Raw genomic sequence first — 23,965 nt, forward strand, 5'->3', positions numbered from 1 at the left:
GGCAGATTCTGGATGACATCACGTGAACTCCTGGATCCTGCCATGCCTGAAGCCAGCCACCCCATACTCTCCTGTTACATGAGCCGACAAACTCCCTTTTGTGCTTAAGTCAGTTTTAATTAGGTTTTCTGTCCTTTGCTACTTAAATCAATAGGTTCAGTTACTGAATCACTGCTGGCTGAGGTGGGCAGGAGGCAGGAGAGGGGGAGCTCTACCCCCGAGGGGGTCTGGGATTTATCTAGACTGGCACCTGCATGTGGGTGAGCAGCTCTCCCTCACTCAGATGTCTGTCCAGCCCAGCCACTGCTCGTCCCACTCTAGTCTGCACAATACAGCACACGGGCCTCAGCTTCTGTCCTGGTTCTGTATTTGTGCTCTCATTCCTGCTGGGAGCGGTCTGGCCCTAAATCCCAACCTGCCCCTTGGATCCTGAACACCTTGTTGGGCCCCCTCACCAAAGGCTGAATTCTCTGCTTGCATCTCCTTCCCCTGCTGGCTGGGGGCCTGCTTCAAACCCGGGACTCCTGGGGCTCTGAAAGTTACCAAGCCCCTAACCTCCTGAATGTGGACTCTGCTCACAGATGTCAGCACCCTCTGGTGATTGACAGGGACCTAGACCAAGCCTGAGGTCAACACCTCAGAAAGCCTCTCATGCACCTGGGTCGGTCCCCTTCCCACCAGACACCCTGCTAAGATGCCATCGTGCTCCCCAGGCCCGAGGCTGCCCAGACCCTGCCACGGGGCACCGTCACCAGGCCACACTGACTCAGCCGACCAAATTAAGGTTGCCCCTTTGACTTCGAAGCCATTGCCATGTTTGGGCTTGGTTTATATCCTAATCCAAACAAACCAACTATAAGAAAACAATTTTGAGATGATTAGGGATATTTGAGTATGGACTGGATATCTGATGATTATTAGTGCATAATTATTACGGTCAGGTAGGATAGTGGCATTGGGGTTATATAAAAAACAACTCCTTATCTGTTAGAGATGTGCACTGAAGAATTTATGAGTGAAATGGCAGAAGAGCTACAATCATAGGTAGTAGGGGGTAGAAGAAACCAGAACGGCAGGATGGCAATTACCGTGGAACTGGGCGAGGGGTACGTGCAGTGTTACTGAACTCATCGCTTTCCTTTTGCGTTTCTTTGAAAATTCTCCCTCCTCCCCAAACAGAGGCCTTGCTGAAATGCAAATATTGTCCTGGGACAATGTCCTGGGATGAAGTGAGTCTCCCTGTGGTACAACCCCTAAGCACCAGGACCCCCATCCAAGCTACCATGACCCTTAGCTAGAAGCCTCCTTTGGGGGCTCTCCGTTCCCTCTAATCCATACTCCAACAGCAGCCAGAGTGATCTTTTCTATTCCTCAGTCAGATTATATCACCCCCTGCTAAAAACCCTCCAATAATGACGCTAACAGCGGACACGTGTATAGAGCTCACGGAGGCCAGGAATCATTCTGAGCAATAATTACCCCATTTAATGGATGAAGAAACTGAGGCACAGAGATGTGGAGTAACATGCCCAAGGCCACACAGCTAGGAAGAGGAGGAGCCAGGATTTGCCCCAGGGGGGCTGGCTCCAATGCCTTTGCTCTGACCATTCCTCTATTCTGCCTCTCCAGGAGTAAGATCTGAACCAGGGAGACCCCCGTGACCTGGTTCCCACCTATCTCTGGGACCTCCTCTCACACTCTCCTTTGTTCACCATTGCCAGCCAAGGTCCTAAACTACTATCCTAGAAGTGCTAAGCATGTTCCTGCCTTGGGGCCTTTGCTCTGGCTCTGGCCTCCTGATCTCACCACTCAAAGCAGCCCTGCCTCCTCCCCCCGCCCCACCCCGGCCCTCTCCCAGACCTCTCTCCCATTGTCTTACTGTATCTTTAGCACTACCTGAAATTAACATTATTCGTTTGTGCCCTTGTTTATTTCCCTTCCCTGCGAGAAGGGACAGGGCTGTGTGGACAGGGCCTCATCTATTTGCTCACAGTCATCAACCCCACGTGGCTACTGAAGTTAACATTAAATGAAATGTGAGATGCAGTTTCTCATAAGAAGTGCTAGCAAGAATGTAGAGAAAAGGGAACTGTGGGTGCATTGGCAGGGCTATAAAGTGGACAGCCACTCTGGAAAACAGTATGGAGGTTCCGCAAATAATGAAAGAGAGAACCACCGCGTGATCCAGCAATTCTGCATCTGGGGATCTGTCCTTATGAAACGAAATCACTATCTCCAAAAAGTATCTGCACCCCCGTGTTCACTGCAGCATTATATTTACAACAGCAAAGACATGGAAACAACCCAAGTGTCCACCGACAGATGAACGTATAAAGAAGATGTGGTGTATACACACAATGGACTACTACTCAGCCATCAAAAAGAAGGAGATCTTGCCATTTGCAAAGACATGGATGGACCTTGAGTGCCTTATGCGAAGTGAAATAAGTCAGACAGGGAAAGACAAATATTATACGATCCCACTTACATGTGCAACTTAAAAAAACCTGAACTCACAGATCCAGAGAACAGACTGTGGGTTGCGAGAGGCGGCAAGTGGGAGGTGGGTGCGATGGGGGGAGGTGGTCAAAAGGCGCAAACTTCCAGTTATAGGATAAGTAAGTCCGGGGGATATCCTCTATAACGTCATAACTGTAGTTAACAACACCGTGTTGTATATTTGAAAGCTCCTAAGAAAGGCGATCTTAGAAGTTCTCATCGTAAGGAAAAAAATGTTCTGTAACTATGTGCGCTGATGGAGGTTAACTAAACTTATTATGGTGATGATTTTGCAATATATATATATATATGTATCTCAAATCATTAGGTCATGCACCTAAAACATCTAAGAATATAATCTTATATGTCAATTACAGATCAATGAGAAATAAACGAGTAAAATAAAATACACTTTCTCCGTTGCACCAGCCACACTGCAAGTTCTCAACAGCCACCTGTAGCTCATGGCTACTGAACCGGAGGGGGCAGATACAGCACATCAGCTTCATCACAGAAAGTTCTATGGGACAGCGCTGGCTTAGACCACCACGGAATGTCACAGATAGACGCTACTGGGAAAATCCAGCATTCACAGACTGTTTAATGAGCAGCATTTCTGTATAGGAACGATACCCCCGGGCACCCGTCCTGCCTCCCCCACTGTTGTGACCCGGCTGGAGGTGGCATCTGCGTGGTTACATTGTGGATGAAGATGGTGATAATGTGCCTGTTTTTACCGAAGGGCACCACCAGGTAGCAGATAACTCATAGGCTTGTTCTGAAGGAAAACATAGACCACAGGGAGCTGCCAAAAGCCCTCTTCTTGGACGGGTTACTAGATACTCTAGTAGGGAGACTACTGGCTCCTTCCTCCCAACAGATGTAGCTCTGTAGGGGAAGTGGTGCTGAGAAAAACCCACACCCCTCATGTTCCCCTCCCAGCTGTGTCCCTTGCGAGTTACTCGCTGGGCAAGTCACACCATCCGAGGAGTCCCCTGAAAAATGTGACAGATGTATGATCGCAGCCTCCTCCTGAGCCCGAGGCAGACACTGCCAATCCATCACACACACTTCTCTTTATGAACCAGAAGGAAGGTTCCAGATCCTTCTCAAGACGGCACTCCAGGCAGCCATTTCCAAGCAGGGCTGGCAAAAAAGACAGTCTCTCTGCCCCCAAGGAGCTCACTATTCTAAGCTCCAGCTTCTTCGTCTACAAGGTGAGGACTGACGCCACCTTGCAGGACTCTTGGGGGTTAACTGAGATGATTTGTTCGTTGAGTTATTTGTTCATGCATCAAATATGACCGAGCGCCTACTGTGTGCCTCACGCCTGCCTGGTGGACGCAGCCCTGGATAAACGGCAGCTGTGACGAGTATAGACATCTGCATGCTGCCTTCTGTTTGCCTGTGTGGACGGATTCTAGCCCATGTCCTCACTTCCCCTGAAGTCCCTCCCCCCTGGGCCAGCCCACACTCACCGCATCGCCTAAGGAGGGGGGAAGGAATCCAGCGAAGTTAGCCTTCACAGACATCATCGTATTTTCCAATAAAAGAGACTTCCCTTTTTCTAGCACCTTCTTTTCTTACGTTCTAAACAAGCCTTGGTTGGAATCGCTCCCCCCTCCCCCCATTTAACTTTTCTCCCTTGGATTCCCAGACACAAAACACTGTATTAACAAGCCGTGTCTACCAGGCCGAGCTATATTTCCTATAAACTCTCATTTTATCTCCTCTAAAACACACAGTAATAGCATTCTCTGGAGAATATTAAATCAAACCAACCTGCAGCTGCATTTGTTTGCGCTTTCTGCCCCCAGTAAATTCTGGCAACAGATGGGTGTGCGTTACATAAGCGCCCCCCCCTCCCGCAGGGACTGCAGTCCTCTGCACTCTGCTCCATGTGTAGAAATACCTCAGGACTCGGATCCCCGCCGCCCGAGGGTCCCCGAGGCACCCCTAACGACACCCTGATGTCCTGCTCCTCTTTTTTTATTCTTAGTACACAGGGAAGGCTGAGTGTAGGTTCAAGAAGAAAGGCGGGCCCAGCCATAAGGGATGAAGCTTATCTGCTTTGTAATCCAGCACATAAAATCCGCTTTTCTTGGCCTGAGACATATATTCAATGACAGGGCTGAGCTACAGGGCATGGGCTTGGACAGTCAGCACTGCTTCATTGCTCATTCCAGAAGCTGCCAATGACCACCTGCCAGGAAATGTCCAGCCGACTGGGGAATGAGAGAGCAGGGCCCTACCTGCAGGGAGTACCTGCTGCTACACAGGGGTGGGGTCCTGCCGGGGCCTGGAGGACAGCCTGAAAGCACACAGCTGGACCCCTGGGGAGTTGCGAGGGTGGCTGGGAGAGGGAGAATCTGCAGGCAGAGTATGGGATGGGGCGTATGGGAAGGAAGGAGGAGGAGCAGACTCCCCTGGACTGATCCCCTTTGACCTTGGGTATGAGCCTGAGCAAATGTCATAAACTCCGATTCTCCACGTCTCATCTGGATATCACAAAGCGTTAAGACAAACTGCTTGTGGGTTCTCGGGCAGTGAACTCATTCCTTCATTTGGTAACCACGTGTGTCTACTTTGAATGGGGCAGAGGCGGACACAACGTAGGCCCTGCTCCCAGGGGCCCACGGTGGTATGGGGGAGGCAGGTGTCCATCCCGGTACAGGGGTGATGGAACATATTCATGAGGTCCAGAAGTGGCAGGAGGGTCAGGGGTCAGGGCCGGCTTCCTGGAGAAAGTGATATTCGGTTTTCCGGGAATTTGCCACGGAGGCGAGCATCTGGAGCTGAGCCAGATGGGAGGGGCCAGGGCCTACAGGTGTAACTCCCAGGCAGAGCAGTGGACAACGGGCACTCCAGGGTGCGGCCGGAGCAGGGGGTGGGGGCTGATGGGAGGGAAACATAGGGCCTGGCACCTGGGGATTACGGGGCCCAGGTCACACTCAGGGGTTTGAGCTGGATCTTCCAGGTCAAGGGGAGCCTTGGAGGGTTTGAAGCCGCAGAGAATCATGATCAGACCTCCCAGTGGCTGTTGGAGACAGACGGGAGGCCTGGGCCTAGGTACGGGGCGGGTAGGGGGGCAGTTCGGAGGCCACACTCTTGCGCACCTCTGCCTTTGCACGTGTGGGGCCCTCCTCCTGAGATACGCTTTCTCCTTTTCTGCCTCGGCTCTGTGCCACTGTCTCTTTCCATTACAGCTCAAGTGTGCGCTCCTTCCAGCACCTTCCCTGAGCTCACCCAGCCTGATTCAGGCTTCCCTCCATACTCCGGGGGCTGCAGTCTGGACAGGCCAACTCCAGCCCAAAGATGAGTTTGCTTTGGACTGTGTGGTGGTTTCAAAAGAATTTAAATTCGCTGTCGACATTGACAAACCAGAGAGGCTGCTATCAAATTCCAGATTCCCAGCTCCCTGGGAATGTTCAGAAGATCTAGCAGCACTGGCTAGCTTTCGTACATAGCAACCATTAGCTGAGGCTGAGAAGTGGCCTTCCCTTTACCTGAAGCATGTGCTTACCCGTTTGCCACACTCCCCACCATGCCCTACTGTCTCTCTTGACAATACTGAAGCTGAGGACCAGTTCCCCTTGCTCAACTCCCTTGTATTATCGCTTCCTGAGAACAAATTGGAGAAGAAAGTAGAACAATTCTTGTCCCCACGTCTATCATAAGAGGGGAAACAAGGTAGGCTGAGGGGGTCCTGTCCTTCCTTACCCACTGAGTTCCCTGCTGAGTTCCTGGAGCTTCTATGTGAAACTCCTGGTACACTGCAGTCACCTCTACGAAGGCCTTCAGCACACTGCATCATATTTTTATTTACTTGTCTGCCGGCTTCTGGACAAGGAACACCTCCAGGATGGGGTCTGTGTCTTTCATATCAGTGTCCTCCAAATTGATCAGGAAGATGCACTCAATAAGAAATGTTGAATGAAGGAGTAAGTGCAAATGAGAACACGAGAAAACAGTCCAGAGAAGAGAGAGGGGTTAAGTGCTTCCAAGTAGGGGGTGGTGGGGGGGGGCGGGTAGAAAGGAGGGCAGGGATTCTGAAACCGGGGGAACAGAAGAGCACAGGGGTTAAGAGCCTGGCTCTTCAGAGTGGAGTCCCCACACCAGGAACACTGGCACATGTGGATGCAGAATCTCAGGCCCTGCCCTCCACCCGCTGAATTAGAACCCACGTTTTAGCAAGATCCCCGGTAAGCAGTCGCAAAGTGAATGGGCCAAGAGTCTGACTGCGTGGGTTCACATTCTCATGGCGACGCTTACCGGCTGTGTGACTCCGGGCATGTTACATAACCTCTCTGTGTGTCTGTTTCCTTATCTATCAAAACTGAGCCCCAGTTCCTATCTGTCCAGTTCCTCCAAAGGGTGGCCTGATTTTACTTCCCAAACCTTCAAGCTGAGGCTCTGCTCCCCGTGGCTCCAACCACGCAGCATGAAATGCCCAGTCAGGCACTGGCTACCCTCAGCAGGAAGGGCAGCAGGGCCTCCGCATACCCATCTTGCAACTTCAGCAACCAGATGATTGGACGGCGCTAAGTGCTTCCATCAGTCAAACACCCGGCAAGGAGTCGGGGCCTTTACTTACGCCATCAGCCGTCCAGTAATTCCAAACCTTGATCTTGGCTAGACCAAAGTCCTGCAGCCGTCTGGTGTTGCGGATAACAAAAAAGAGCTGGAGCGGCGGGTGGAAGGGGCACATCCACAAGGAGGGGTCTTTCTTGCTCTGAAACACCAGCAAGAGAGGGGAGTCATTAGTCCGTTCTCTGCCTCTCCCCAAAGTAAACGGGCGGAGGGCAGGAGGCCAGGCCTCCCTTCTCTATGTAATCCAGGGTGGGCTTTTAGACCCCACCGGTCCCGACTGCACATTGTGGCAGGTAGTGACTCGTCCCTGGCATGAAGCTGCCCCGTGGGCCTCTCTGCTCTGCCATTCGGGCTGAATTTAAAATGCAGCAGGCTTTTATTTTAATCAATTTAATCAGCTTTGGGGAGAGCGCTGGGGGTGGGGAGAGATGAGAGAGGAGGATGGGCAAAGAGCAGTCACTTGTGTTATTTAATTAACCGGGCAAGCAGAGTCTGGTTTTCTTTTGTAAAACCCTGTGGAATCTTAAAAATGTAAAAATACAAAAAGAAAAAAAAAAATTAAGAAAAGAAAGAAAGAAACCAGTGCAGGCACTGGGACAGGGTTGTGGCACAGAGCCCCAGGAATTGCTCTGCTCCCTGGCAGAGTTTCCAAGCCTCAGGACCCCTGAGTGTGGTTCCCGCCCACCGGCCAGGCCACTCTCAAGGCCAAAGGGCCAGAGGAGCAGGGAAGCCCCCTGTTGCATCCGCTTGCACCGATAAAATTCCACGTCATGGGTGCTTTAGATGCAGGTGGAAAATGCCAAATCCAGGAACTTTTCTCAGCACCAGCTGCCTCCTGTCCCGACGAAACTCACGGCTGCTGCTGAACATCTCCCCCCAGGCTCGGCCTCAGGGCCTTTGCACAGGCTGTGCCTCTCCTTGCAATCTGCTTCCAGCCTCTCCCACCCGGGGGAGTTCAGCACAAATGTGCTGTCACCCCCACCGTCACCCCTTCCCTGACACCATCGCTCTGTCCTCCAGGTGCCCACGGGTCCTTGCAGGGCCTGAGGCTAGCATTTACTCAGTGTCCCACAACTACCTGTTTTCCAGTCCAGGTCACCCCTCCACATGTTTGGCTGTGCACTCCTGAAGGGAAGTGGCTGTGTCTAACTCATTCCAGAACGCTGAGCATTCAGCACAGTTCCTTGGCACAGAATCTTTGTTGAATGAATAAACGACGGAATGAATGAATGATTGATATTTACCTCCTAATGGCTGTCCCTTCATGGAAACTTTAGAGAAGAGGCTGCAAACTGATCTGGCCTGCAGGGCGATTTTGTTTGGCTCATGAAGTATTAAAAACACATTGTTGGCCACATTTAATGATGGGGAGATTTCCCCTCCCCTTCCAGAGCTAGAGTTCTGCCCCTCCATGGCCGGCGTTGGGGGATCTCTCGCGCCCCAGTCCCCACCGCTTCCTAATGTTTTACACCCCTTTCTCTTCCCAGGATATGACTCTCTGTCTGGCCCCTGCAGGCGTCTGAGTCTCAGGTCCCTGCTTAGAGGCTGAGATGGAACCACCGCATCTCTGACGCTGGCTAGAGTTGTCCCTTTTACCTAAAGGGAGCATCGCTGTGTATTTGAGAAGGTCTCAACAGACTCCTGTCACCAGGACCATGCCGGCTACTTGATAGAGCCAGGGAAGGAGGAGATTGGCTGGCTTGGAGGTTTTGCCGGCCCCTTGGAGATGGGAGGCCCAGGCTCCAGCTGCGGAAGAGAACAAAGGGGGGCTTGTCCCAATGACAATGGTGCCTTTCAGGAGGGAGGCGGTAGTTTTTGTTAAGGGAGAGAGAGGAGTTCAAGGGGTTCTGACTTATTCTGGCCGAGTTTCTCAAGCTCTGCAAGAACTTTCAGTGCTCCAGGCAGCTGCAAGGGGTCAAGATACCACAGCTCAAAATCCACCGGGTGCCCCTCATTCCTTCCCCAAGTCGGGGCCTAAATTGGGTCAGTGTGGCTGCTTGACAAAGGAAGAGTCTGAAGGCTGACCCCTAGATGCGGGCGAGGGGACCGTAATTGATTTCCCATCACATTTCTGTCAGCGGGAGGGATAACAGGTGGACTAAGTGGGAATCATGGTGTTCAAAGTCAAAGAACATTAACCTGCGGGTAACTCAGGGCCTCATTAGCAGACGGAGTCTCTAAGAAAAAGGCTGCCGGGAAGCCGCTGCGGGCTGACCAAGGCGCGCTGGGCAAGCCGCAGGTGCCAGGCCAGCAGGCCAAGCGTCCGCTGAGCCTGCCCATCTCTACGATCGCAGAAATGGCAGAACGAGGAGCAGGGCACCTCCTCTCAAAGCCCTGGTGGGGACTAGCGCTGTAACCCATGTCCCAGAAGGAAGAGTGCAGCTCAGCAAGGGGTAAAGTGGTGCGGCTTGCCTAAGCGGTGGAGTCAGGATTCACACCCGTTAGAATTCATTAATTCATTCTGTCTTAGTGTGGATTCCCCCGGAAGCAGACCCCGCGCGGATGTGAGCATCGGGAGATTATTTAGACATCAAAGGAAACACCAGCTGGAAGGTGGGGAGGCCAAGGGAGGAAAGGCATTCCACAGACAGTGTGTTACCAAGCTAGCCCCTCCTGTGGCATCTGGAGCTCGGTGCCACCAGGGAGTGTGGGGGCCAGAGCAGAACATGCCTCAGAGCAATGCCGCCCTCGGGACGAGGGAGCTGGGGTATTCACACCCCAATTCCCACCAGAGTAGGTTGAGGGTGGCTCCTAGGGGCTCAATTCCCCACCAGTTTGGGCCTACTTCAGGGGGGGCCAAGTGGGCCCCGGGGCCAGAAAGACAATCGAAATCAGAGAAATCCTGTGCCAGCACGCACAGATGCAGGAAGGACCAGGGGCTGGGGAGGCATCAACTGCATCTGTTACCCACCTGCCCAATATAAATACCTTCCTGTGAGGCAGGCGCTGAGCCCCACACAGGGGTGGGTGGTGGAGCCTGGCCCACCAGGTCCCAGCTCTACACGAGCTGGGGAAGCAAACAAGGAAAATTGCCAAGGAAAGAACCCATCAGGCAGGGAGAAGTTGGACAAATAAAATAAGAGAGAAATTATTAATGGCCAATGGAAGGGCATTTTCCGAACGATGGTCAGAGGAGGCCTCTTGTAGGAGGCCTCTCACTCCTAACAAAGGTGCTTTCCTCTTCCAGAATTAGCCTGACACAGACCCACTCCCTCGGGCAGATGCTGGATCGCCCTCAGAAGTAGCCCCAATTTAATAAATTACCATAATCAAAAGCAACAAGCTATTGAGACACACAACAATTTGGATGGATGTCAAGGGCATTATACCGAGTGGAAAAAGCCAGTCTCAAAAAGGTTACAGGCAGTATGATTCCATTTATATAGCATTCCTCAAGTGACAAAAAATACAGAGAACAGATCAGCGGTTGCCAATGTTAGGGACGGGTGTAGGGAGGTGTGGCTATAAAGGGCTGCGTGAGGGAATCCCTTTGTGGTGATGGACCCATTGCTGTGTATCTTGATGTGGTCATAGTTACATGAATCTACATGTGATAATATTGCATAGAACTCACACATGCACACAAATGCGTGTACGAAGGTCTGCACCTTATACTAATGTCAATTTCCTGGTTTTGATAATGTACTACGGTTACATAGGATGTCAGCGATGGGGGAAGCCGGTAAGGACACATGGGACCTCTCTCTCTATTTTTTAAAAAATTGAGATATAATTCACATATATCAAATCGCCACTTTAAAGTGTGCAATTCAGTGTTTTTGTGTATTCCAAGGCTGTGCAATCATCACTACTATCTTTTTCCGGCATTTTTTTTTTTTTTTACCACCCTAAAAAGGAAGCCCATGTCTTTCTTTTTTTTTTTTTTTTAAAGATTTTACTTATTTATTTGAGAGAGAGAGTGAGAGAGAGAAAGAGCACAAGATGGGGGAGCGGGAGAGGGAGAAGCAGACTCCCTGCTGAGCAGGGAGCCCGATGTGGGACTCGATCCTGGGATTCCAGGATCATGACCTGAGCCGAAGGCAGTCGCTTAACCAACTGAGCCACCCAGGCGCCCAGCCCATGTCTTTCAGCAGTCATTCCCCATTCCTGCCTACCCCAGCCTCTGGCAACCACTGATCTACTTTCCGGCTCTATGAATGGACTGTTCTGGACACTGCATATGAATGGAATCATACAATATGTGGCCTTCTGTGTCTGGCTTCTTTCCCGTAGCATCCTGTCTTCAGGGTTCATCAATGATGTAGCAGGTATCAGTGCTTCGTTCCTCTTCAGAGCTGAGTAATATTCCACTGTGTGGCTATACCACATTTTCTTTATCTGCCCATCAGCCCATAGACATTTGGGTTGTTGCCACCTAGCGGCTATTATGAATGGTACTGCAATGAACATCTGTGCTAAGTTTTTGTGGGAACACGTTTTCAATTCCCTTGGGTCTGTACCCAGGAGTGGAATTGCTGGGTCATGCGGTAACTCTACCCTTAACTTTTGGAGAAGCAGCCAAACTATGTTCCACAATGGCCGCACCACTTTACTTTTCTGTTCCCACCAGGAAGGTGTGCTTTTTCCACGATTGCCAATATTGTTATTTTCTCTTTTCTTTTCTTTTTTTAAAGATTTTACTTATTTATTTGAGAGAGAGAGTGAGAGAGAGAAAGAGCATAAGAGGGGGGAGCAGGAGAGGGAGAAGCAGACTCCCCGCCGAGCAGGGAGCCCGATGCGGGACTCGATTCCGGGACTCCAGGATCATGACCTGAGCCGAAGGCAGTCGCCCAACCAACTGAGCCACCCAGGTGCCCTCTCTTTTCTTTTCACAAATGATAACATCTTAGTGGGTGTGAAATCATATCTCCTTGTGGTTTTGATTTGCATTTCCCTGATGACTAATGATGTTCAGCATCTTTCCATGTGTTTCTTGGTCATGTATGTGTTTCTTTGGAGGAAAGTCTATGCAGAGTACCTTGGCCATATTCTCATTAGGTTGTTGGTCATTTTGTTGTTGAGTTTAAGAGTTCTTTTCTTTTTGTATTCTGGATGATAGACCCTTATCAGATATATGATTTGCAAATATTTTCTCCCATTGTATAAGCTGTCTTTTCACTATCTTGATGAATGTCCTTTGATGCAAAAGTGTTCTAAATTTTGATGAAGTCTGATTTATCTATTTTTTCTTATGTTGCTTGTGCTTTGGATGTCATATCTAAGACCTCATTGAAAAGCTCAAGGCTACAAAGATTTATATCTATGTTTCTTTTAAGAGTTTTACAGCCTTAAAACTTTAAAAGTTTTAAGGTCTTTGATCCATTGAGCTGGTTTTTGTAGATGATGTTAGGGTATGAATCCAACTTCATTCTTTTACATGCAGAAATCCAGTTGTCCCAGTACCATTTGCTAAAAAAATGACTTTTTTCTCCATCCAGTAGTATTGGCATCCTTGTTGAAAATCAAATGACTGTAGATGTAAGGGTCTATTTCTCTATCAATTCTATTCCATTGATCTCTCTGTCTATCCCTATGCCAGTACCACACAGTCTTGATTACTGAAGCTTGGTAGTTAAGTTTTGAAATTGAAGTGTGAGTCTTCCAATTTTGTTCTTTTCCAACACTGTTTTAGCTATTCTGGGTCCCTTAAACTCCCATATATATTTTAAGATCAGCTTTTCAATGTCCACAAAATAGGCAGCTGGAATCTTGATAGGATTGCATTGAATCTGTAGATAATTTGGGGAGCAACACCACGTCAACAGTAATAAGTCTTCTAATCCATGAACATGGAATGTCTTTTCATTCATTTGGGTCTTCTTCAATTCCCACCAACAATACTTTGTACTTTTCAATGTATAAGTCTTTCACTTATTTGGTGAAATTTATTCTTAAGTATCTTACTCTTTTTTTTTTTTAATTTAAATTGGTACAGCCACTCTGGAAAATAGTATGGAGGTTTCTCAAGAAGTTAAAAATAGAGCTACCTTAAGTATCTTATTCTTTTTGATGCTATTTTAAACAGATTTTTTCTCTTAATTTTCTTTTCAGATTGTTCATTGCTAGGGTATAGAAATACAACTGATTTTTTTTTGTATATTGGTCTTTTATCCTGTAAACTTGCTGATCTTGATTTTAGCTTTATTAGTAATTTTTGTGGATTCTTTAGAGTTTTCTATATATAAGATCATATCACCCACAAATACAGTTTTACTTCTTCCTTTCCAACCTCTTATTTCATTTTCTTGCCTAACTATCCTGGGAAGAATCTCCTGTACAAGGTTGGACAGAAGTGGTGAAAGCAGTCATCCTTGTCTTGATCCTGATCTTAGGGTGAAAGCTTTCAGTCTTTTACCAGCATGATGCTAGCTCTGGGTTTTCACGGATGCCCTTTATCAGGTTGAGAATGTATCCTTCTATTCTTGGTTTGTTTATGGTTTTCCATCACAAAATGATGTTGAATTCTGTCAAATGCTTTTTCTGTATCAAGAGTCACATGGTTATTTTTCCCTCTATTCTATTAACATGGTGTGTTATATTGACGGATTCTTGTATATTGAACAACAAACCACACATTCCTGGGATCAACTCCACTAGGTTTCAATGTATAAATCTTTCTATGAACTGGTAGATTTGGTTTGCTAATGTTTTGTCAAGGATTTTTATGTCTAATTCATAAGGGATGATGTTGGTCTATAGTTTCCTTTTCTTGTGATATCTTTGTCTGGTTTTTGTTGTCAGGGTAATACTGGCCTCATAGAATTTGGAAGTGTTCCCTCCCCTTCTATATTTTAGAAGAGTTTGTGAAGGATTGGTGTTAATTCTTTAAATATTTGGTATGAGTCACCAGTGAAGCCATCTGGTCTTCGGTTTTTCTTTGTGGGAAGTTGTTTTTTTTTTTTTTTTTTTTTTAATTAATCCAATCTCTTTACTTTGTATAGGTCTAGCGAGATGTTCTATTTACTCTCGAGTCAGTTTTGGTGGTTTGTGTCTTTCTAGGACATTGTCCATTTCATCTTGGATATCTTCATTTGTTGGCATAAAATTGTTCAGAATATTCCCTTGTAATCATTTTTCCCCTGTCAGGTTGATAGTCCCCTCTTTCATTCCTGATTTCAGTAACTTGAATCCTTTCTTCTTTTTCCTTGTCAAAACCTAGTTAACAAACCTAACTTTGTCGATCCTTTCAAAAAACCAACTTTTGGCTTCATTGATTTCCCTCTATCATTTTTCTCTTCTCTGCACAATTTTTTTTTATAATTTCCTGTGATTCTATGATGACTTCCAAATAAAAAGTACAAAAAATATACTGTACATTTACATGCTGGGGATATAGGATGGCTAGGACAGACAAGAACGTGTAGCTTAATGGAGGGGAGACAGATAATGATCAAGCAACAAGATCATTTCTTAATGTGAGAAGTGTCCTGAAGAAAATGACATTTTCTGGGGTGGCATGAGACAGGACTCCTCCACACTGTTGTCAGGGAAGGGCTTGCTGAGGAAGTGGTATTTGGGCCGAAATCTGAGGAGAAGGCAGATAGCTACATGAAACTCTGGAGGACAGATGTTCTGGGCAGAGCCCAGAGGTGAGATGAGCTTGGAGTGTCCGAGCAGCAGAAGGAAGCCCCATGGCTGCTGGAGCCTGGTGCGTGAGGCAGGGGGTGTGAGAGGCAGGCAGAGAGGGAGTTGGAGGCCCGTTCACAGCTTCCCAGGCCATAGGGGGCATGTGATTTTATTTCTAAGTGTACTGGGAAGTCATGGCCAGGGTTTTAAGCAGGGGAGGGGTGCAGGCTGACATTTGTAAAAGATCACTTTGGATCCAGAATAGGAAATGGAGCGGAAGGGGCTGGAAGAGAAGATAATGAGACAGGAGGCCATTAAGGGAACGGCGCACTGATCAGACCTGGGGGCCACCAGGGAAATGGAGAGAAGGGGCCAGACTCAGGCTCCATTTGGGAGGAAGAATCAGCAGGACTTGCTGGGGTCCTGGAAGGTGGCGGGAAGGGGTTAGGGAAGTCCAGAAAGACTCCTAGGAGATGGGCTTGGCAGCAGAGCGGACCACAATGCCAGTGACTGGGCACAGGAGTATTGCAGGAGGGAGAGATGTGGGTGGGGCCAGGGAATGAACACTTAGGATTTACATCTCTGAAGTCGGAGGTGTCCAGTAGGCATCCGAGGAAAGATGTCGAGCAGGAAGTGGCAGGATTTCAAGTCAGGAACTCAGAGAAGCAGGCGGGTCTTGGTGTATCCATTTGGAATCATCTTGAAGCCATGGGCCTGGGCAAGGCCAATAAGAGAGATGGTGTGGACGCAGATGGGAGGAGCGTTTGCACCCAGCACGGGGCACTCCCACATCTTCCAGCAGCCCCCGTTCTCTTCCGCTGAAGCGACTTCTCTTTCAAACCCAGACTCCACTTCCAGATACCTCCTGGTGAGATTGCAGCCAAGCTCCCTTACTCCATGGCCGTGTGGCTGGGGCAAGTCACCTGTCCTCCCTGAGACGTGGTTTCTCATTCAGCAGATGTGGAGAGGAACTCAAGGTTCCTGTGAGGATCACCTGAGGGATGTCTGCAGCCCTGGCCTGTGTGCTGTGGGTCTTTAATCAACCCCAATAAGACTGGGTGGTCCTGAGAGGCAGTTATGTGCTGGCGGTCCCAGGCCCAGTAAACAGGATGACCCTCGGGGAGACCCCGTGCCAGGGCGGCAGGGGGAATCCAGCCCGCATGCGGCTGGGCCCAGAGATCCGGCAGCCCAGGGGGAGACGGCCACCTCTTGTCCCAACCTCGGGGCCCCAAATTTAAAACCCCGACCCCACGAGAACCACGGGCCCCATTCCTCCCTGCTGTCATGTGGCAAAGCTCACCAGCCTCTGCTGAACAGAGGAAAAGGAAAAATCATCCTGAGAATCAGCCCCGATCAAATCCAATGATGCTTTTTATTGCCCTCGTAGGCTCTGTTCTGTATACAGCGGGCTTCCAGAATGTCACTGCTCTGGACAAGGGTGGGGTGGGGTGGTGAGGGCCGCTCTAAGCCCCTGCAGCACACATGGGCGCCTACAGACTCGAAGCAGGAAGCAGAGCAGGAAATGCAAGGCCAGAGCCTCCCAGCGGCCATGACCTATGGGACCTGTTTCTTTCAAGGTCACAGAGCTGTTGATCTCAGAGGGCTATCACTACCCAGTCTAGCCCTGTGAACAGGTGGTGTTTCTCAGCTATCTAGCATCTCCCCTGCCTTCCTTTCGGTAACAACGCTGAACTTCTCCAGGGCGAATTCTCTCCCTGCCCTGCTGCGGCATCTCGGTGTAATCGGCATTAAGGTGCCCACCTTCCTAGCCAGGCTGGCCAGCAGCCCTTCCTCTCCTGGGACGGTGGGTCTCCAGCAGAGCGACAGGATGGCAAACCAACGAACCACCACTGCCTCCCACCCCCCCAATGAACCACCACTGCCCCCCACTCCCCAAAAAAGACCACGCCCTTGGTGCCCATGAATCCTGGATGCCACCTAGACCCCCAACATGACCGTGGGGGCTGCCCCTTCTGGCCTGGGGGGCAGTCAACTTACCAGCTACCCAAAGACTTGCAACAAAGTTCTTTTGTTAGAAATTTGTGGAAGTGAGCCAGACTCCCGTTTCTTTTGCTGACAAACCAGAATCCTATGGACTAACCCCGCCCTCCAGTTCTATTTTACAGGAGGCAGAGAAGCTAATTCTCAGAGAAGGCAGGTAAGTTGCTGAAGTCTACAGAGTCAAGACCAGAACGTGGGTCTCTAGAACTGAGGATTTCAAAACTCCCCTTTCTTGTTTCCTCGTCTTTAAATGGGAACAATATCTACTTCTTAATCTAATAACAATAACAAATACAATAAGAACTGATGTTTTGGGAGCCCTTTGGAAGAGCCAGGCATGGTGCTAAGCTTTTACAGTTACGTTGGCAGCATTGCCTATCATGGGCAGAGAAAATGCATCAAAATACGAGGGCAAGTCTCACTCCGGTACCGCCTCCACTTACAGCTAAGTGCCTGTTGACCAGGTGGCCCAGGTCCCCGGGTGTGTCTGTGGTCTGGATATCCACGTCATGGGGTGACACATAAAGCTTTGTGTTATGCAGGTCAAAGAACTCCACTTCCGTGAGCCCCACCCAGGACGCGTGGCCCCAGTTGGACAGGATTTCCAAGGTCACGTAGACGGCATCTTTGATGTCTCTGCCTTTTGTTCTCGATTTGGCCTTAATGAAGAGAAAAAGAATGCCAAAGGATCAAAACAGGACAGATAGGCTGGATTCGGCTTACCACTAAGCAACAAGTTATTTTAGCCACTCAGGGCCTCAATTTCCCCATCCGTACAAGGAGGGTAAGAATAGCACCCATTACATATGGTTATTACCAAGATTAAAAGAGCTCCTATTTGTAAAGCACTTAAAACATAGTTACTGGGGGTGCCTGGGTGGCTCAATTGGTTAAGCGTCTGTCTTTGGCCCAGGTCATGATCCCAGGGTTCTGGGATCGAGCCCCGCATCGGGCTCCCTGCTCAGTGGGTAGCCTGCTTCTCCCTCTCCCTCTGCCCCCCCACCGGCTTGTGCTCTCTCTCACACTCTCTCAAATAAATAAAATCTTAAAAAAAACCACATAGTTACTGTGAAACCCTGGCAGTTAGTATTTTCCGTGAGTCTGCAAATCACAAAAAATGTCTAAAAGGCATCAGATTCTGCCTGAACGTGTTCTTCTCTCCCCCATTCCCGAGCGTTCATGAATTGGGGAAGGTATTACGGGCTAAATTATGTCCCCCCAAAATTCAGATGCTAACACCCTAACCCCAGTGCCTCAGAATGTAACTGTACTTAGAGACAGGGCCTTTAAAGAGGTAACTAAGGTAAAAGGAGGCCATGAGGGTGGGCCCAAATCCAGTCTGACCCATGTCCTTACAAAAAGGGGAGAGCTGTTCACGAGACACACCAGGGTTGCGCATGCTCAGAGAAAGACCGCGTGAGGACACAGCCGGAGCACGGCCATCTGCAAGGCAGGAGGAGAGGCCTTGGCAGAAACCACACCTGCCAACACCTTGATCTTGGACTCCAGCCCGCAGAACTGTGAGAAAATACATCTCTGTGGCTTAGGTCACCCCATCTGCAGTGCGTGGTTATGGCCGCCCTAGCAAATGAATTCGGTCAGTAACATAGGACCCTGGCCAAGCCACCTGACGTTCCTCAGCCTGGTTGGGAAACAGGACATGATGACACCATCTCGCTGGCAATCCTGTCACGGAGACTAAGGCAGGTACAGACACCGGGGAAGGCCCTGTCACGCGTCCTGGCCCCCACATGCGCTCCCTAAGGGTCCACTTCCAGCCATTTCTCCCCTCGCTGATTTGAGTGCTGCCTCCTTCGCGGGTAGGCTGCCTGGTCCCAGGCTGCGTGAATGCCATCAATAAACAGCCACGCTGCAGAATGGCCTCCTGAGGCCCCTTCTGGCCCCGACTGCAGTGCTGGTCACCACGGATCAGTCGCTCATAAAATGGTGCATTCCCCACGTGCACATGCACTCTGTTAATTAGCACTGGTAATCGGCAACGGTTCTGTGAGCAGGGAGTTGAGCAAATGAACAGCAACTGTTCCCTACTTATTTTTTTAATTAATAGCCAGCGAGACGTGCTATCGCTCGCCGCATGTGTTTGGAAACGCCTTGATTGCCACGCGATGGGGACAGGGACGGGGAGGGGGGCAGGGAGGTCAGCTTCCAGCTCCCAGAAGGAACACAGGGCCGGCTTTTATTAGCAGAGCCCGCTGCATCCTTCTCCTCTGCCGCGGGGCTGCGTGGGGCCCTGGCCAGGCCCTGTCTGCTCCCCTGGGCCTGAGTCCCAGGTGTGCAGGACAGGGAGGACCCTCAACCCCCGTGATTGGGAGGTAGATGAGCTGGGTCTGGTGAGGGGTGCTGCACTGCCAGGTGAGGGGGGCGGGAGGCAGGAGGAGGCGGCACCGTTCACCTTGGCTGGCGACAGCAGGGAGGAGGCCCAGATGGGCGGCGAGCTGCCTCGCAGAGGGGCTGCTGGATCTCACATCCCATGCAATCTAAAACGTGTGAAGTCCTGCAGCGGGGCTTGGAAATGAAGAAGCTGAAGGGTCTGTTAGCTAAGGAAGTGTCACAACTTGCCAGTGTTGCGATTCGATGGCTTCGCCCACTTCTGAATCGCTTGCTTTAGGATCCCTCGTGGGGGTCCAAGGTAAACGCTGGTTGGGCAGCTCCTGGTCTCTGGCGTTCACGGCCCCCTCCCCCTCTCTCACCAAGAACGTCTGATTTTCCTGTCGGGAAGTCACCCCTTCTCTTTCCTCAGCCACGAGGGTGGTCCTAGAGGGGGATGGGCCCCTTCCCACCCTGAGGAGGAGCCTGGCTGGTCCAATGAAGCAGTGTGGCTGGTCCCCTGAGCCACCAGGAGGGGGTGGCGTGTGATGGGCATGTGACCCACTCTCAGGTCTGTGCGTGGAGGAAATGCTCTTCTCTCCTGACTGTAGGGCCTGAGGGGATGAGGTCAAGAGGTGGGAACCACTCGAGCTACTGAGGGGTCTCAGGGAGACAGCAGAGCCGGGCCTGGGGGCTGAGGTGGGGACAGAGCTGAGATGGTGGAGACAACAGCGTGAGCTGCTGGATTAAGCCCTACCTGATCCCCACCGTGGTATTTATTACAAGAGTCTATCATTTCCTTCCCTTCGTTGGATAATTCAGTTTGTCCTGGGTTTTCTGTTTGCTATAAGGAGACTCGATCAATCCAGGCTCTTTTTAATGTGGCTCAAGTTTTATCACACTTAGGATTTTCATGGCTAAGAAAGCAACTGTTCCATGCAGGGGGCATGGGGCGGGGGTACAGCTTTGAATTTTCTCGATTTTTCTAGATGTCAAACTTCCAACTGATAATTTGCTGGCTCCTCCTTGCTGTGTGCCAGGCACTGAGGTGCCCACCCTCACAAAACTCTTCTGTTCTATCCTCATGGCAGCCCATGGTTGTGGATTAATTACCCAGTGTGACAGCCACACACTCCCAGGATCAGAGAGCTTAAGAGGTTGTCTAAGGTCATGTGCCCTCTAAATGATGGCACCAGACCTGGAGCCAGAACTCCGGTCTAGGCTGGCGTGGGGGTCTTTCTGCTGTCATGGGAGTTTTATGTGTGGCTCTAGGAGGGCTTACATGGCCGATCGAGCGCCTTGGGCAAAGGAAGGGCTGAGAAGGATGTGCCGGACACACACCTTCCAACACAAAAGAAATGCGAATTCCCGTTACCCTTCCACCTGGAGGCCACCTTGGCCTTTTGGTTCACGGCTCTGCTACATCGACATGTCACATGGCTGCGGTTTTGCACAGTCCCACTATCGCACTGGACTCAGTGGAGATTAACATCACCTTTTGCAGTTAACTCTATATCCTCGCCATTTTCATCCTGCATAATCGCCATTATGATAATTCCCCTCTTTTTATACCACTGCATTGTGCTGATATGTCAGGCCTTCCCGATGAACTCCGTTATCATGAGACATTCATGTTCTTTCTGGTTCCTTTTTTCTTCCTCATTCTTCCCTACTTCCAATCATTCTGCAACAGACATTGTTGTGCCTGTAGCTTTTGCTTTCTGTTGAGTGATTTCCTTAGGGTGAGGAAGCAGGATCGCTGGGCTGGGAGGACAGAAGTATTTCTAAGGCTCTTCCTGAGCCTGGCCTTTCTGCTTTTCGAGAGAGTCCCACCCATTTACATTGCTGCCAGCAAGATAAGCCTGCTGTGACCTTGCCAGTCCTAGAGGTTATATCAAAAAGAATCTGGGAGGGGCGCCGGGGTGGCTCAGTCGGCTAAGCGTCTGCCTTCAGCTCAGGTCATGATCCCAGCGTCCTGGGATTCAGTTCTGCATCAGGCTCCTTGCTCAGCGGGGAGCCTGCTTCTCCCGCTGCCTGACGCTCCCCCTGCTTGTGCTTTCTCTCTTTCTCTCTGACAAATAAATAGTAACATCTTCAAAAAAAATTCTGGAGCTCAGATATCAAGTGGGACATTAAGTTTGTTCCAATCTGCATTTCGTGATGACCAGCGATGCTGGACGTTTTCCTCTGGGCTCACATGCTATTTATAATGCCTCTTGTGTGGACAGGCTTCTCTCCGCTGCTACCCCTGACCCCACCCCAGGCCTGTCCGGGCGCTGGGCGGGAGAGGATGGAGACTTGGGCAGAGAATGTTCAGTTTACGGCTGTCAACCCTCCCCACCACACAGAGATCGTGGCACCGAGGGGCCCCTCCTCCCTCGGCTTTCAGGCGAGATGCCAGTTGCATCTAGAAATCCCTGTAAGTCAACATTCTCACCTCTGGGTCTGGCATGGGCTCCTTCATTGGTGAAGCAAGCGTGCTGAGCTGGGCAGAGTCGCTTTCGATGGCCTGGAGCACTTTCAGAAGCCTTTGCTGCTGCCTGAAAGGGGATTTTGGTTTAGCGAACGGGCAGTGACAGAGGGTTCACACCAGAGAGCAGGCCCATCAAGGCCACCGCACTGACTTTTCTAGTTCTGAAGAAGTCGCGGTTTGAGAAGAGAGTACCCGCCCCGCATACAGCTCAAAGGCACACACAGGCTGTCCCCCCCTCCTTTATAATAACTGGACAACTAGTGATGAAAGAGGAGCCAAGCAGAGGAAACTGTTTGGGGCAAGATGGCGGCAGACCGGTAAGATGGCTAAGATGGCGAAGAGGGTGGCAGAGTACGGCCTGCAGAGCCTGCAAGCTGAGAATGGCTTTTACCTTTCGAAGGGTTGTTAAAACAAACCAACCAACAGGTAAAGTGAAAAGCCTGAAGTATTCGCTATCCGGCCCTTTGCTAAACACCTCTGCTACTCCTGGCCTAGGGACCTACTCCGCGCCTCCTGTTTCTGGGGTTTGCAAACGCACCCCATATGTGCTGTTTAAGGCAGAGTACCCTCAAGAGCCCAGAGCACCATGGATCTTGAGGATGAAGAAAGAAGCATCGGGTGATGTGTGTGCTGCCCGTGAACAGAACCGTATCAGACGTAAGATATCCTCAGGCACCAGGCCTTTCCTGAGTAGAGGAACCCGTGGGTTCTTACTCATGGCCGCCGGGGTACACAGCCCTGGTTTCCAGTCTGGAGTCTGCCGACTCTTAGAGGGACGCCTAGCACTGAAAAAGCGCGCGGTCCCAGGCCAGGGCCACCGCTCAGTGCCCGGCATGCCCTCTCGCCCTGCAGAGACCACGGTGCCCAGCACATGTGTGCCAACACATGCTTGTAACTATTGGCTCCACCTGGTGCATCTTTCCGAAGATCAACTTTGCCTCAAGACTAGAGGGGAGACTGTTTCGAAGAGAAGACCTGACAGTTCCAGTTGCTCCTCCCACACGTTAATGGAACCGAAAGCGGCGTTTGAACAAACTTAGCAGAAAACAGAGGTGGAAAGGACACTGCTTTGGGCCACTCTCCCCCTCTCCACGACCCCCCCCACCGCCGACAGCGAGTTCACCACTGTCTGCTGCACGGGGTCCTCTGGTGGAAGTCCCTGAGGAGGGGGCGGGGGGATGAAGTCTTACACAGGGTGGATGGAACCGAACCAGCAAAGACACATCGGGTAGAAAGACATCGAGTCAGTTCGGCGCTTTAGGGCCGGAGGGGGAGGGAGGGTACGGGCTAAGGGAGCTTTACGCGGCCTGGGATAACATAGGAGGAGCAAAGAGGAACCTCGGTTAAGGAGATCCTCATGGCTGCATTGCTATGGGGTTCTGGTTTTGTGTTGCAAGCCGCCTCGGTAGGTACCTGCTCCCCAAAAGGCCAATTCTGTCAATGGCTTCGCTGACGGCTCGAGCTCCCCCTGCTGCCCCGGACGGCTCCTGCGGGCTGGCCGTGCTGGTTGTGCTGGTGGCCGCGAGGGTAGGAAGCTGTGGAGGATGGAAACGCTTATTAAGCAGGAAGAGGAAACAGCAATGAGAGGGACAGAGAGGCTGATGAGATCCAGGATCCCCCACCATGTCTCTGCAAGGGGACAGATATCTCCGTTTCTTATGATCCAGGAGGTGCCAGCGATCGATCTCTTCGATCAGCTACTGAAAAATCTCTCCCCCCCTTGGTCACACCCCTGCTCTGTTTGCTACAAAGTAACCAGGCTCCATGGAAGGATTCCAGTGACATCCTTAGGGCCCTTTCATTTTTAATCCTCCTCCTTTGACATTTATCATCTAAACTAGAAATGTGCTCTGCTCTCTATCTGCAAATGGTTTTAGTCATTGGAAGCTCTGCGGGTCTGGGGTCAGGTCATCCAGAAAACACGCTTATGTGGTGGGCAGTACCGCAGACTGATCAGAAATGTCAGCTGGCGACAGAAAAAACAGAACAAGCAGGTGGAACACATAAAGGAAACCATGACGGTGCTCTGGGGCACTCTCTCCTCCCCTCCCTGCCTCCTCTCCCTTCCGCACTGTCTGTCCCCTACCCTTTGGTGCCCCCCATCCCCACCACCAGTCAGGCTTCTTTCTGCTCCTGGATCAGGCTGGGCTCGCTCCCACTTCAGAGCACTCCCCTGTCCCTTCTACTTGCTGTTCCGTGTTGCTGGCTGGTTCCCTAAGACACAGGGCTCGGCTCAAATGGGACCCTCCAAGGGGCTTCCTCGGACCACCCTTTTAGAGGGTAGCCACCATCTACAATCTTTTACTGTCATCTCTCTCTGAAATCATCTGCTGTATTTATGGCTTTATTTGCTTGCTGTTTGCAAGCTCCCTGAGGACAGGGGCTAATCTGATCTGATTTAGCCACCTCTGTATTCTGAGCACATGGCCCAGACCTGTGTACAATGTGACAAAGACGTTTCTGGGCATTGTATTCGTTCATGTCTGAACTCGTTGGGGCTGTCTTTGC

At 50.5% G+C, this 23,965-nt stretch overlaps 1 protein-coding gene across 8 annotated transcripts in view; it reads right to left on the minus strand.

Moving 5' to 3' along the window:
• Positions 1–23,965, minus strand: part of KATNIP (katanin interacting protein) — a 183,871-nt gene that overhangs the window by 44,289 nt on the left and 115,617 nt on the right. For 7 of the 8 annotated variants that reach the window (XR_014145280.1, XR_014145281.1, XM_081819792.1 and 4 more), the window contains 4 exons: positions 22,871–22,992; positions 21,422–21,524; positions 17,100–17,315; positions 7,094–7,231 (listed from right to left, as the gene is read on the minus strand). Coding sequence is in view for 6 of the 8 variants with exons in the window: in XM_081819792.1 (XP_081675918.1) it covers positions 7,094–7,231; positions 17,100–17,315; positions 21,422–21,524; positions 22,871–22,992 (579 nt within the window). In the remaining 2 variants the exon portion in view is untranslated. The remainder of the gene's footprint in view (positions 1–7,093; positions 7,232–17,099; positions 17,316–21,421; positions 21,525–22,870; positions 22,993–23,965) is intronic. The other variant, XM_081819794.1, reaches the window with a different exon arrangement.

This window comes from Leptonychotes weddellii, chromosome 5, assembly GCF_054177405.1.
Source record: "Leptonychotes weddellii isolate Sample4059 chromosome 5, ASM5417740v2, whole genome shotgun sequence".
Lineage (NCBI taxonomy): Eukaryota > Metazoa > Chordata > Mammalia > Carnivora > Phocidae > Leptonychotes > Leptonychotes weddellii.